This window comes from Micropterus salmoides, unplaced genomic scaffold (genome assembly GCF_014851395.1).
Source record: "Micropterus salmoides isolate LMB-PRFRI ecotype aquatic unplaced genomic scaffold, ASM1485139v1 Ms_hic_scaffold_3, whole genome shotgun sequence".
NCBI lineage: Eukaryota > Metazoa > Chordata > Actinopteri > Centrarchiformes > Centrarchidae > Micropterus > Micropterus salmoides.
In genome coordinates, this window is record NW_024042261.1 from 6,683,210 (window position 1) to 6,696,854 (window position 13,645).

The window sequence follows — 13,645 nt, forward strand, 5'->3', positions numbered from 1 at the left end:
CTGTGTGCTGGTCAGATATCAAATCCTCATGCTGTTCCATCCGTGTTATCACCATGTTGTGCATGTTAATGCTTTTCAAATGTGCCTGTGGTCCTGTTGATATATTTCGGAGCAGTAAATATCTGTCTGTGTCTGCTGGTTCTTCCTCCATCTCTGCTCTCTGAAATACTTTTGTGTCTTGATGTAGACGTGTGCGTGTTGAAGCTCATTTACTCAGATTTATGCTGTGTACATCTGTGGGTTGTTAGTGTGATTCCTCTGCATCAAGCCCAGCTGCAGGGTTTATATTATTGTTTGCTTGCCTTCACCCTCCCCTCCTTTCCGGAATGGAGTTCCTGCCTACAGAGGAGGATCTCCTACCAGCCAGCTCCAAGGGAAGAAAAAGTTTCTGATCGGGCCATGTGTTCAGCTTGCTTGTTAGAATGTTTAAAACAGCATTGTCAGAGCTTTTCAGAGCTTTGTAATCTGCTCAGCAGCGTCTGCAATGTGTCTATTGTTTGATTGAGCATTTGGCTGTAGGCCGGGGTACCGACCAAAATGTACGTAGCATCAAGTATTAAACTTTCAACTATCAAAAGTTTTATGTTGCACATAATGCTTTGTTCAGATATTTCCGGATTTACTTGGGGGCAGAGCAAGCTAAAAACACAACACTGTCATATTGTCATGTTGTCATGTCAAGTTGTTATGGTGAACGTGTTGGCAAAGAGTTGCCTATTTACACATCAGCAGATGTGGAGCAACCGTCATTCAGAGTCGTGATTCTGGACACCTCACAAATTCAGTATTCACATATTCCTTTTGGGTTTGTTTTGGTAATCAAAGCAGAATAAGCAGTAAAACCCAGGAGTGTATTGATCTGAGGGATGGTGTTTTTATTTTATTGTATTAGTTGTATTATTTAGGAAGAGTCTCTGAATACTGGGGATTTTTTCTAAAGTCAAGGCCACACTCCATAGTGGCACCCCTCACAAATTCAAGTAGCATTGCATAAGGCATCTGGCAAGCAGCCCTGAACTAAATCACCAATGATGAAGCCACATGTGGAAATGCTCTCTCTGCTGTCTTGAATTTTCACCCAACCCCATCCAAATATTTACCCTCTGTCTCATCTAGTGTTCAGCCCTGATTTCACCACAGAATATGCAGCCTGGGTCTAGCTCAGCAGAGAAATAGATTGAAAGCAGCCATTGAACAGAATGTTTGTATTGTGGAGACAGAGCGATGTGGATTATTAAGGAAGCTTGACCTTTTTGAGAGCGGCCTTATCTCTGTACTGCTTTGTTTTGCTGTGAGTAAAGACCCTTCTTAAAGGTAATCCCTCTAAGCAGTGTCTGCCCTGTGGTCAAATCAGTTAACAGAGTCCGTGCATATGTGCCTAAAACCTATTGATTTAACCCAGAAAGGTTCCAAAGTTGTATTTATAGACATGGGTCTCTACAAAGGTAGAGAAGGTTTTGTTCATTTTTAGTTTACTACCCTTGTTATGTTGCTGTATACAAAGGCTAGTGATGACTATCTGTACCTGACCCAAACCCAAAAAAAAGTATTGGGTTTGAGTGGATGAAAGTTACGGTAAATATCTAATTGCGATTCTTCTGACCAGTATTGTGGTTTAAATTGAAAGTAACCGCTATAAATGAAACCTCAGGACTGTATCTGTAGTATTGCACAATATATTATTTTACCAAGCTTCATCACAAACATAGCTTGTTTATATTATTAGAATCAGATAAAATATTTCTGTTGCTGTGATCCTTCTAGGATTCTCTATTTTTAAAACCAGACATTTAAATTGCAAATTTACATTAGTGATTAATTTAATATGTATCACTAACCTTAACCGTATTTTAACATTCAAGTGGAATTCTATTTGTTGATAACTGTTATATAGTTAACTGCTGGTAATTCACGTCTGTGTTTTGGTGTCATACTGGCTACATCTATTGATAATGACGGCCCTGCACTAGCTGCCTGAGCTAATGTTAACATTGTTAGACTGACAGGAGGTCAAATGTGCTTTAGGGTTTAACAGGGAGATTCTGAGAACTCCATTTACCCTCTGTATGTCATTAACTTTTGACAACCACTGGCTAAAGCTGCCTGTCTGAAACTGCCGTTAGCCAATCACAGAGATTGTTTATGTAGAACAAGACTCGCCACTCTGTTATGTTTAGTCTTTTTGATAAGTAAAAAGAAAAGTCACACAATAACACTACAGCTGAATACATTCGGTGGTTCTTTCAATTTGAAAATTGCTTGTGATTTTGATATAAAAACAATGAATCATGCATTATTTATAAAAAAAATAATAATAATTTTCTCCTTTTCTTGTCCTCACTGTGCCAGTACACGGTGAGCTAACAGTGACTTGGGTGGGTTCAGGTCTGCCAGTACCAGTTCGGTTCAGCAGGTACCGGCCTCAGTTTTAGAACTTTTTAATGGAAAGAACTTGGTAAAAGAACAAACCGCTGTACCCCCAACTGAACGTCCCTTATGACGTTGTTAAAATGACAACACCTGGATTCTGCTCCTTGTCCAGGCTTCATCTCTGCCTGCTAGAGTAGAGGTCGTCTCCAGCTTGCTGTAAATGAGGCTCGCTGGGCCTGGCTCTTGAAGCCGCAATCAATAGCTTTTAAGTGGCTTTGCAGTTGTGTTGATCCCTGGTGAGAAATGGATATTGGGATCAATAAGTTCTCAGTTTCTCCACAGTAACAATGATAGGATGAGAAACAAATGTCTGTAGAGTTTCTCGTCCAGCGTGTTGGACGTGGCTGGACCTTTTTCTTCATATTGATGCAAGGATAGTTAATGATGTGCAGCTTAATCATATGATATTGATTCAGGGCTATCGTCGGCTCGGCCATCCTGGCGCTCTTTGGATCTTAGGCCTCAACAGAGACTCATATTTATGAAACTAGACAAGCATGGAGCATGTGTTTCAGGTTTGCCAGATGAATAATATCCAGATATCTTTTTTTCAAGACATTCATTTTTGATTTGTGTTATTATGATCTTGCTGAACTTACTGTGGCCCCTCATACACTCAGTCACATATGGCTGGAGTCAAAGAGTTCTTCTGTCATATAAGACTTAAGGCCACAGTATGCTTAAATCAAAGTGCTATTTTGGATCATGTAACAGTGAAACCTGGTGGAAACAGATCTGTGTCAACTTTCCGGGATTGTCCAGGTATGTTGAGGTTTTAAATTGAGGCAGGGTTAAAACTTCTTTATGAAACTCCCCCTTTTCATTTTTCATACAGCTTCTTCCATCACTTTTGGTATCATATTTTTTGAAGAGACATCGGGGAAACGCTGGGATGTAGGCGATCAGACTACACATTTTAAGAACACTCAACCTTTAAGCATAAAAAGAGCAAATGGTAGGGTGCTGTGTACTGTTGGCTGCCTTTAGGTCTGGCTGTATTGTTATTCCACTTATTAGTACCTGATAAAGCCTAGGTATTGTATGAACATTCAAGGCCAAAAGCTTTTGGTCCAAACATTACTTTGGAGCCTTACTTTGAGGAGTGTAAGCATGTTTTTCCACACAACATTTTTTCTCATTCAGCAAAAGCGGCTCTCTCAAAAGAGGCTTCTCTTTGTGGACTAGTTGAGATCAAATCCGATAGGGCTTGAGAGGGATGTCTTTAACCCAGTTTGGAGTTTTAGTCAACATATGAATGTATTTAGGCCACCTGGCCAAACTCGGACTCAAGGAAATGAAAAGCATGTGAGATTTTCCCTCTCTCAAAGAAAAATCTACCCACGCTCTTGAAAATGGGACACTGTAATGACTTTGTATCCTCAAACTCCCAGTCAATCTGAGATGATGAGTTTTGGTTTTGAAGATTAGTACAGCCCTGGTACCGGAACGCCCAGCCTACACAAACAGCCAAGCATACATGCATGCACACCCAGTCTCCTGAAGAGTTCCAGTGTGCAGTTCAAATAGAAGCATTTTGTTTGAGGTAACAATATACCCAGAGAGGGTGGAAGTAGACCGGTGTGCAGCTGAAACATTCTCCCCTGCTGATTGTGGCTTGACACTGGCAGCTTTTCAAATGCACTGTGCCGTCACCATGTTTAACCCCACGGGACCGGGGCTTAGTCACAGGGAGCTCTAGTCATAATAGTGAAGCTGAACCACTGCAGGGTTTAGTTTGGCACTACCACATTGGACTGACCTGGTGCTTGTACCAGCAGGCACCTTGGCTGACCTGACTGTGCTGCCCCGCCCTACCCCCCACCCCCCGCTGGGCTCTGCCTGGCTCTGCTGAGGCATGCTGTGGCAGGTTTTCAGGGTTTCTACTCCCCTACAGAGCTGTCTTGTGGATGTTTAGGCATAATTGTTGGAATACTGAAAGTCAAGAATGTACTTTAATGCTTAATTAAAATTTTATGGGAAAAGGCTTATTGTTTTTTCCTTTTGCTTATAGAATTGCATTCTGTACAGTATAGACACGGAGTTTCATGGTCAACATGTAATTGTGTCCTTGATTAAAAAGTAAAACATGCAGTTGGACCAGAAGTGCAGACTTCCTGTAGCTGTAATTAGAAACCAAGTCATTGTAATGTGTAATGGACAGCAGTGTGAGGCGAGATGCCTTCATATTAGTTTAAAAGGGTCTGTTTGCCTTCTTTAACTCGGGAAGCCAGCAATGTCTCATTTCTGTCAGCTGATCGGGGACTAAGGACTATATTTGGCAGTCAGAGGTGCCTTTGATCATGCTGAGCAGTATTTCAGCTTGTTTTATCTGACTCAGTAAAAGAGACTATAAACCTTCCACCTTATGAATATTCCACCTTTCATGAGCATTTTAACAGATCCGTCAGAGGTAATAGACCTTCAGGTCAGAGTCTGCTGGACAAGAGCAGGCTGGCTTCATGTTACTGCAGTGATCCAATCATGCAGACATGATGTCTGGCCTTTCCCAGAGGCTGCCCTTCATCTGTCTGTCTTCTCTCTGAAGGACAGATTGATTTGTAGCGTGCAAAGCCGATAGCTTGGCCTATCCTGAACGTTTCCTAATCATACAGCACAACAACCGGGCATTCTGCTCCGCGTCTCCTTTGCATGCTTTCCTTTTTCTCTCTGAGCAGAAGGTTTGGACAGGTTCAGAGCAGTCTGGCCCGGAGCCTCTGTACGCTGAGGAAAGCTGCAAAATGGCACCCAGGAGGAAATCGAAAACATGCGTTTGCCTCTCTGCATGCATGAAGGCACGCAGGGGGATTTAGGAATGAGTTTTGTGCTTAGAGGAAGTTTTAATCACTGGAGCTCAGAATGGGAAGCACAGGATTAATTTAAAGATTTTAATTGATATATATAATCATTCCAAGATAGACATCTCATCAAGATGTATGAATGAGGGAGAAGACAGAAACAACATCCATGTAATTGTGTAACTTATTTAGCTTGATGAAATGTTTTACAGGTACAGATTGTCCATCACCCTCCTCACATTTCATAATAAGGTAATGGCTTTCACCTCAGTAAACCTAAGTAAGCTGTAATACCAGGCTGATGAAATTTGCAGAGCAAGACTGTCATGTCCTTCTGTGTTTAGCAGTTAAATTTCCAACTCAATTGTACTTTATTGGCATTGACCCATCGCTAAACCCTGTGGCTCTTAATACGGCCCATAGACCTCCATTCAACACGTGGAGAAATTCAATGCTTGACAGCCGTGCCTGATTAGAGTTGCTGAGGTTATTTGACTGTCTCTGTTGGGGGAGTGGTTTAGCAAATGGTCAAATGAGTAATTATAAGTAATAATTCACATAAGTAATAATTCAGATTCAAATAAACAACAACAAATGGTACAGGACTATACAACATGCACCATTACTACACTACATATTATTTTTTCATGAAAGGTAAGCCAGGTGTTGCAAACAAACTAATAAAATAATATATCTGATTGGGGTATACAGGAGTTTGAATGGGATGGTAAGGATGAGAACTATAGAAGAAAAGAGATCAAAAATTGATTTTGAAGGAGCTCATAACTGCCCACTGATGTACTGTAGTACTCAACACAATACTACTGCTGTTATACGTTCAAGTCCTCTGATATTCAGCTTCCCTCCATCATCTTACTGTTGTTACTCATAGCCCAACCTTTGCTCCACATTCTTCTTAATCTCTGGCTGACAGAACAACCCTGTGCTACAATGTTTTTTTTAATTTATTTATTCAACAAAAAGGAGGTGACTTCCTGTGTAGATTCTGTGGAAATAAGACGCATGTTAGTAATAAACTGGAAGGATCCAGGAGTAGTCCATTTACGTGTTGACAGTGTGGCTGAGGCCAGCAAGAGGAGAGCCTTTTCCTGGAAAGACTCATCCAACACACACACCTCCATCTGACCATTTCTCTGCTCTGTCTCTTTTCACTGCTCAGTCTGGTCCCATGTCATCCCCTAAGACAAAACTACATGGCATAAGTGAGCTTGAAATTCCTGGCATGTGTCCAGCAGCCTCCACCTTTCTAGGTCGCAGATGTTCACCTTGCATGACACAGTGTCTCTGCAGAAACCCCCCAGCGTCAGATATACACTGAGGGTGGAGTTCATCTGTCAGATTGTGACTGCTCAGCTTGGATTTTAAGCAGGGTTAATCATGCTTTTATACATGTGTAAATATGCTTTAATCGTATTTATTCAGTGGTTTAATAAGCATTTATATATTAAGGTTTACTGATGATCCAGTAAAGCTTGACCGTGGTAATTCACATGATGAATTCATGCAGATTCAGTGAAATTGTGGAGCTTTAAACCTCTAAACCTGGTCCTTTGTTTTCTAGGTCTTTAAAGGTGAATTTCAGCTACCCGATTTCCTTAAAGAACAATCACAGGTACAGTAACATTTCTGCCTGTTGTTTAGCTTTATTTTACTTCATTTTTATTTCAAATTCTGCCTTTTATTAGCATCTGATTTGAGTTAAACCATCTCCAGCTCAGAGGAAGCTCTTGTTCCAGATTTCCATCTGCTCACAGTTACTCATCTCCTCTTGTTTTTTGACTTGAGTTTCTCTCCATATACTGCAGCCTTTTCTTTTGTTGTTTTCTGGTCTCCACTTCATGATTGCCTTTTTTTCCGTCTTTAGTGGTTATTTTGCCTGTTAGTCTCTTTGTGTTGCCTTATCTTTGGGTTTCGGTTTAAGAGGTTGGTGTTGGCTAAAGAGCAATTCTGCCCTCCTATGGTAGTTCTACCAATCAACACCCGTTTTCTACATGTTTTAGAAACACACTTTCAGAAGAATGTGTCTACTTCTGATTTACTAATAATGCTTTTTATTAACACAGTCAGCCTTTGTTCACTGAATAAAGGGGAAAGAAAATAAATATGTTGAAGTCAGTGAGTCAGCTGGTGAGTCAGCTGTGGCCATTTTCTTGGTGGTTCACGTTGCATATTCTGGTGTTTCTTCACTTTGTCACAGCGCTGCCTGTCATCCTGAGAGCAGATCCTGTAACTTCTGCCTGTCTGTGTTCTGCTCTTTGTTCCTCCATACAGATTCAGAAGTCTGCAGACAAACCCAACCCCAGCTAGGAGCAGAGGGAGTGCCGTCACTGCAACACACAGGTACCAGCTGGACACGATTGTACTTTGTGTTCTGCTACGTTTGTCTGAGAGCTGTAGTTACTAGTTACTTTTCAAATGAACACGTTGTTATAAATTGTACAGCGTACAAAATAATTAAAAATCAGCTCTAGCTCATCCAGCTACAACCTGCTTACATATGAACTACTTTATATATGGATTCATATTATAAGCTGTACTTTTTTTTCAAAATATTGTCGTGTTTTGTGTGTAAAATCAGAAAGTACCTTGTAGCTGTCAGATAAATGTAGTGGAGTAAAACAGTAGCATTTTTTAAAAATAAAGTACCTAAAAATTTTCTGCATACTGTAGAAATTATTCGGATTTATACTCCAGAAAACAGAAACACACACATCACAATTTACCAAAGATATTTAGTTTACTGTGATATACAACAGCAGCATTATATATTATTCATGTTCGTATTTTTATATAATAATTGTATCTAATAATTTATTATTTATCAGAAATGTTGTAAGATGAGAAGATTGCATCATGTCTGTAGGTTATTATGTAGCTGGAGCATTTTACGGGGTTTTATGTGCTACATTGTTTCTTAGCTGGGACCAGTTGCCAGGCAACCAGCAGATACTCCAAGAAGTTACTGCTGCCAGCCAAGAAATAGTCCCACACATAACCCCAAACAAGAAATATAACGTGTTCTTCAGTGAGCTTTAGAGGGGCTGAAAGGAGGATTTTGTTACCTTTGGACAGGGCCAAGCTAGCCATTTCCCCATTTCCAGTCTTTATGCTAAGCTAAGCTAACCGACTGCGAGTTCCAGCTTCTTCTACAGATGTGAGGGTAGCATAGATCTTCTCATCTAACTCTCAGCAAGAAAGTAAGGGAGGATATTTCCCACAATGTCAAACTTAAATTGTCAGAGTGAACTGGTTAGTGGGCGACAGACTGAAAGCATTAACAAATCCAACAAATAAGGTTTTCAGTCATCAAACAGTCATGAAATGTTGCGTCACAGTGGGAAGACAAACCCACTTTGTGTGACTTGAAGTCAATAAATTCTCATGTCTCAGAACAGGTGCTGTGGAAGAGGAAATCATGACATCTCATCCATCTCACCATTTGTGTTGGGCCTCGGCACCTTTCAGAGGTCACATGACCACCGCAGGCCAGTCTCCTCACCAGTCAGCCCCTCCTCCTGTGGGCTGCTAACACTCCCCGTCTACAGAGAACTCTTGGCCTTCGATGTTGTACTGTACAAAAAAATAATACTAATACTTCTCACAACCACAGAATGTCTGCTGATTGTTATATTTCATGTCACATCACACTCATCAATTTTTAGAACTTATTTCTGGCTATTTAGGGAAAATTAATGATTCTGTTGTAAGAAATTGCAGTGAACGAAATCGCGAGAAGTATTTATGAATGGATAATTAGCTTTTGGAAGATGCAATACCTATTTTAATGTTACTTTTTTTTTTCATGCCTTTGTATTGTGCAATGTCATGGGTACTGATCAGTTTGGATTATCAACCGTGATAAACAATGCTTTTTTTAAAAACCTGTTGTCAGTCTGTTTCTTTGTTTAGTGCCGGCATTCAACTATAAATCAAAGATAATGAGGAGAGTAAAGTGGAAAATAACCGAACATTGAAATGAAATGTAAATCTTAAGGTGAAACTTTTTCAGTAAGCACAAGGTCCTGATTATTGCAGCTCAAGTCTGACACTCTTCATGCTCCTGACAGTGCTAAATACATGTGGATGTTAAGAAATGGCATTGTTCTTTACATTAACAAAGCTCTCAAAGGAAGCATCTGCCCCCAGAGTCTTAGACCCCCGGGGCAAACAAAAGTTCAGTGTGTCAGGAGTTTCAGTGGAATGTGATTGATTGCTAATTTGAAAGGAATTAACACCAATTAAGTACACAATCAATTAAATCTTAAAGGAACCTGAAGGCTCCTGCGTTGTTTCCTGACATTCTGGCAGTGTGTTGTTAAGAGCCACAGTGTCAGGGTCTGGTATTAAACCCTCAGGCTTTAGTTTCAGCTGTGGTGCATATTCCTAAGCAAAGATGTGTTTCATCAAGCTGACCGAAACCAAGAACAGATGAAGGCGTAGAAGGCATTACAATTCTGGAGAATGATTGAACTCTGGTAAGAGGAAGTCATAGAGAACTTCAAACTTCAAAGTGTGTTTGCTGCTTGTATCCTACATTGATTCAGATGATTTTGATTTTAAACCTAAAATAAATGATTTTCTGCGGCCACTTGGGGATAGTGAACGCTGCCAGCACTTTTATCAAGTTTTTATAGCAAACTTGTCAGCAAAGGGTTTCTTATTTACACATCCAGCAGACACGGGTAACGTAAATATCTGGCTATTTAGCTGCTAAATGCTCCACTGTGCTCATGTCTGTCTGCTGCTTGGTGCTGGGCAGGAAGTGAACGGTGTACAGTTTTTATACCGAACATTAAAGTTGCGGGCTGGGAAAAAAAAACAATGAGTTGAAAGATGCTACAAAGCTCTGAAGAGCTGAGAGGAACTACAGAGTTGGCCGATAATTCTCTCTGCGTTTGTCAATTCAAGCAAATCTGATTTGATCCATTGTTAATACAAAAATATTGATCAGTGCATCTTTAAACCAGACGGTTCATGTCGATTTAGACGAACAATTACAAACAGAGAAGGAACATATTTAAAGTCAGAACATCTCTGTAGCATCAATAGTTAAAAAGAAAGACAGTGGCCCACTAATGAACAAATGCTTATTTAATAATACATTACATTCAAGGCAAATGATACGTCCTTACCAATACATATTCAGCAATGCAATCATTGGCTCTCTAAATAGAAATTTAAAATCAGTGCACAACATTGAGAAAGAACACTTAACAGTCAACGTGTAACATAGTCTGCACACATTCTGCATTTCTGCACAGTACACACCTCCAACTAGTGCTGCTAAAACCAACATAAAAAATAGATCTCAAAATAAGTTTATATATATATATATATGTTCTGACTGTCTTTATAGAAATATTGGGCTTTTGGTTCGTATTTACAGCAATATAGACTTCGATGGATTTTCTCAAACGACAAATTGCACAGTAGTTAAAGAATCCAAGACAACCATTTTCAAAAATATTTTACACACATAGTAAACAGTCAGTCTTCAAGATGCAGTATGAAATTGCACATTGTTGTCATGCCACAGAGGGGGCTGTTTCAAGGCTTTGGTAGACAAGGTCCTGATTGGAAGAAAAAGCTCTGCTATGGGCCCTGGTTTCCCCGCCAGCCCTCCACCACCCTAGCGGCGGGGTGGGGGAGGGGGAGAGGCCGTAAGCGAGGTACATCCACACCACCGCCCGTTCCTGGGATCAAACTAGCAAATCAGAGAGCCGGATGACTACAGTACACTTCAGGATTGGGGAAGACTCTTGGCACTTGAATCACAGGTGCAGGTCCGTGCTGGATGACCAATCATATGCAGCCGTGTTGGACATTTTAAGGAGGCGAGGAGGGTGGAGATCGAGGGTTACACTAATGAGGGGGATTGAAAACAGTATAAAAAATTTCCCAGATTCCCTTCACATACAAATATGAATGTACTCTGTGCTGTTACTGAGAAGCCAAAACCAACCTAATACTGATTCACCGAACACTAGAGAAAGTTTGGCTTTTAAAGCAGCTTCTTTTCAAAAAAAAAAAAAAAAAAAACTGGGCCCACAGATCTGTTATAAAGACCAGCCCAGTATGTTTTATTTTCAGAAGCTGGACTTTAGGCAGGAGGAGAATGATGATCCACATGGACTATTGCAACCACTTTTCCTGACGGTACTGCTGAATGCAATAAGAAGTTTAACAGTCTTCATGGTGCCTTCAGATCAGTGAGCATGTTTGACTCCAGTTCCAAAGACAAACATGGATTCATTTAAAGGATAAGGCAATATACAGATTTTCTTATTGTCAACAAATCCCATGAAAAGACCAAAACCAACAGAGAATGTATTCTACTAACAAGTATTTTGTGTGTGGTCAAAGCCAATATACCTTACATTTTCCTCTGTGCCTGGACCATGTGTTTTTCCACATTTAAGATGTAATTTTAAGAAGAACTGATCTATTATTACCACATTATCTAACACATATGAACAAATTATATCATAAAATTACAAAAAATGTAATATGAATGCATTTTATAGTTAAGAAGCCTGTTTATGGCAAGAAATCCCAGGAAAAGAGTGACATATTCTCAGGAAGGAATAATTTTAAAATCAGTTGAAACCCTTTAACCCTAACCCTTACGTCTTCAGTACGCTCGAGTTCCACAGACAGGGGTAGGGATGTTGGTTTTGGTTTTCACATAGGATTTGTTGACAATAACTAAAATATAGAATAATGCCAGTCTTATTCTTAAATGAATATCCATCTTTAGATATTGGTAATTATGATAAATATGACATTTTCTTTCCGTTCTCGAAGGATTTTCCTAATCATGTTTATTTTATACACTCTTTCTCTCAGTCTGACATGTCTACTTCTTCTAACCAGCCAAAAATCTATAATACTGTGTTATGGATAATTGAATGTGTCACTTGACTAGCCATAGTCACTACTGAGAGTAGGAAAAAAGCCACAATGGTCTAAAAAGTTTTGGATATTAAAAAACTAATATGTATTTAATCATAGAATGTAAAAGCCACCTCAGGTCATTAAATGCACCAAATTCCCAGAAATATTACTGGAGACATGACCTCAGCGTCCCCAGTGACCCTGAACTAAAATCATGGTGCTACAAAATACAGGTTCACAAGTTTCATATTAAAGTAGGGAGGAAGGCCATGTGCTTTTGTCTTTACTGTTGTGCTCTGCTGCAAGGATTAAAATGCTTTAAACACTAATTAACATGGTCAGGAAAAATGGCTGCAATTCATTCCAAGTTTCTCATCAGTTTGGCCTCTTGTGGTGCCTCTGGCCCCCACCGACTATGATAAGGAAACCATCACAAAAAGTGCAACTAAGAACCTTGGGCTGTTACTAATAAAGGCAACATTTGTGTGATAATTAACTCTGGACAAAAAGGAGGGAGGGGGGGGGGGGGATAAAACACACATGCTTGTTGTAGAAAACGCTCATGAAAAGGTAGTTGGCACAGTCCATTTGGTCACTAATGAAAACTTCTTCGTGGCTAAGACTTCAGCTCCTCTGACAATGTTGTAGGTAAATCCTGCACTCTAGTGGCCTCCGCTGGCATTGCATGGAGGAACACGTTCATCAAACACTGAGAACGCTTCAGCCTTCCTGACAGGCATCTAACACATTCTGGTTCTGAGTTAGGGTGACACTGGAGTATTGATAGAGCCAATGTTGTTGGAGTTGGAGTGTGTGTGTGTGTGTGTGTCTGTGTGTGTGTGTGTGTGTGTGTGTGTGTGTGTGTGTGTTTTCATGCACACACAAGCTCTGTAGAACTGGGGAGACTCAAGAATGCGTTCACAGTGTGATCAAACTCACAAGCATGCAGACAAATCCACATGTCTGAACGGACACCATGGGCATTCCATGTGAAGGTAAATGTAAACAGATTGAGGCTGAGCTCCAGAGCTAGGCTGACCTCAGCAGCGTTCCTGCCCCACTCCCAGGGCCTTCATTTGGGCAGGGAGGAAACCTGGACTCCCTGGACTTACTTTGGACAGGTGGAGGCCTGGTAACACTCTGTGAAGGATGAGATGAAGAGCGGAGTGTCCTGTAGGGTCAGACACTCTCACTCTGCATTCTCCCAGTCCTCTTCTTCCTCTATAGTCACTTGTTGTCCATCAGAGACTGGACTTTGTGCACCAGTTCACGTGCTATCTTCAAGATATGTTGGACATCATGGCGCTCAGCCATCTCTGTGGATCACACACACTGTTAGAAAGGCAGCTACAGAATTATACATGCTGTATACAATACAATTCCTGTCACAGCCCTACCAGATGTAGTACCAGTAGTATATATACACCACCGGTCATGTTCCTGTCAGGTTTGGTCTCTTTTTTTAAATTTTTTTTTGGTCAAGTTTGCTTTTGTGGTACAACTAT

The 13,645-nt window shown here is 40.5% G+C and overlaps 2 protein-coding genes across 6 annotated transcripts in view; one reads left to right on the plus strand and one right to left on the minus strand.

Moving 5' to 3' along the window:
• The window catches only part of tpst1 (tyrosylprotein sulfotransferase 1), a 50,034-nt gene extending 40,907 nt beyond the window's left edge, over positions 1-9,127 (plus strand). The window contains exons 4-6 of one of the 4 annotated variants that reach the window (XM_038692707.1): positions 6,808-6,858; positions 7,518-7,586; positions 8,637-9,127. In XM_038692707.1, the coding sequence (XP_038548635.1) occupies positions 6,808-6,858; positions 7,518-7,553 (87 nt within the window). In that variant the 3' untranslated portion in view covers positions 7,554-7,586; positions 8,637-9,127. The remainder of the gene's footprint in view (positions 1-6,807; positions 6,859-7,517; positions 7,587-8,636) is intronic. The other 3 variants (XM_038692708.1, XM_038692709.1, XM_038692710.1) reach the window with 3 other exon arrangements.
• Positions 9,128-10,319: 1,192 nt separating this feature from the next.
• sgsm2 (small G protein signaling modulator 2) overlaps positions 10,320-13,645 on the minus strand; it is a 102,929-nt gene continuing 99,603 nt past the window's right edge. For both annotated transcript variants that reach the window (XM_038693912.1, XM_038693913.1), the window contains one exon: positions 10,320-13,456. In XM_038693912.1, the coding sequence (XP_038549840.1) occupies positions 13,368-13,456 (89 nt within the window). In that variant the 3' untranslated portion in view covers positions 10,320-13,367. The remainder of the gene's footprint in view (positions 13,457-13,645) is intronic.